The sequence below is a fragment of the Egretta garzetta genome, unplaced genomic scaffold (genome assembly GCF_000687185.1).
Source record: "Egretta garzetta isolate BGI_Z169 unplaced genomic scaffold, ASM68718v1 scaffold454, whole genome shotgun sequence".
Lineage (NCBI taxonomy): Eukaryota > Metazoa > Chordata > Aves > Pelecaniformes > Ardeidae > Egretta > Egretta garzetta.
In genome coordinates, this window is record NW_009259429.1 from 72,771 (window position 1) to 73,777 (window position 1,007).

General features: G+C 50.7%; 1 protein-coding gene across 1 annotated transcript in view; it reads left to right on the plus strand.

Annotated features, from left to right (window-relative positions):
* Positions 1-888: 888 nt before the first annotated feature.
* Positions 889-1,007, plus strand: part of LOC104124682 (acyl-CoA (8-3)-desaturase) — a 12,789-nt gene continuing 12,670 nt past the window's right edge. Inside the window, exon 1 of the mRNA XM_009637050.2 lies at positions 889-1,007. This exon is cut by the window's right edge and continues 48 nt beyond it. Coding sequence (XP_009635345.2) covers positions 889-1,007 — 119 coding nt within the window.

Here is a 1,007-nt window from a genome sequence, read left to right on the forward strand (position 1 = left end):
AAAGATAGGAAATGCTGAATCCAGTGCTGTTTTGCAATTAATACTAATTTCCTGGGGTCCCCAAGTCAATAGTTTACTTAATAATTTTACAAACAAGAAGGGTGCAGGGGGGGAGGAAGAAAAAGCAATTTCACAACCTACCAGCAGAACCTGGTACAACATTTTGTGTGCGCTTATCCAAGGCAACAGAAGCATCAAGTGCAGAGCTCTGAGAAGAGTATTATTTATTGCTGTAAAGGGCACTGTGGAAGCCTCCTCCTCCCTGCTCCGTTCTTGCTCTGAGTGCTGGAGAACTGCAAATACAGAAATATGGGTTTTCATCAGGTTCTAAATAGAATACTGAGTTCTCAAGTGATTGGCTTTTGTTTTTTTAAATTGGGCATAAGACTGTGCATAACTTTGTTTCTTGCAAAGGGGTTCATGGATTGTAACATCTAAACTAAGCTGCAGAGTGGTATTATCTTTCTGGCTAACAACGGGTTAATCAGAGGCATATTTTAAGTGAAGTTTTCCCTGACTGGCAGAGCCCGGGAAGCCTATCTTGGGAACCAAACGAGCTAGCTGAGAAAACCCCTGAAGTGGTCAGATATCCTTTACCTGTAGTTACTGCTATGTTTTGCATGCTTGGATTGCACTGCAGCTGCCAGAGAAGTGAAGAAGCAATTTCGGGGAGGGGGGACACGCGAAACGAAGAGCAGCTGGAGCTGGTGCAGGATCTCTGCCTGCAGCCCAGCATCGCTTGCCTTTCCCAAAGCTTCTCCGCTGGCCTCCCAGGGATGGGACAAGGAGGAGGGCGGAGGCCTGGGGCAGGTTAGGACATGTCCCACCCTTATATGCCGTGGCAGGACCGGGGTGCTGGAGCTGGAGAAGCAGGAGGGAAGGAGGACGATGGCACCGCTGCGGGGTGCCGGGGAAGTGCGTGAAGAGCAGGATGGGGACCCCGTGGCAGGGGGGGCGCTGCGATTCTTCACCTGGGAGGAGATCGGGCAGCGCAGCGGGCGGGGGCC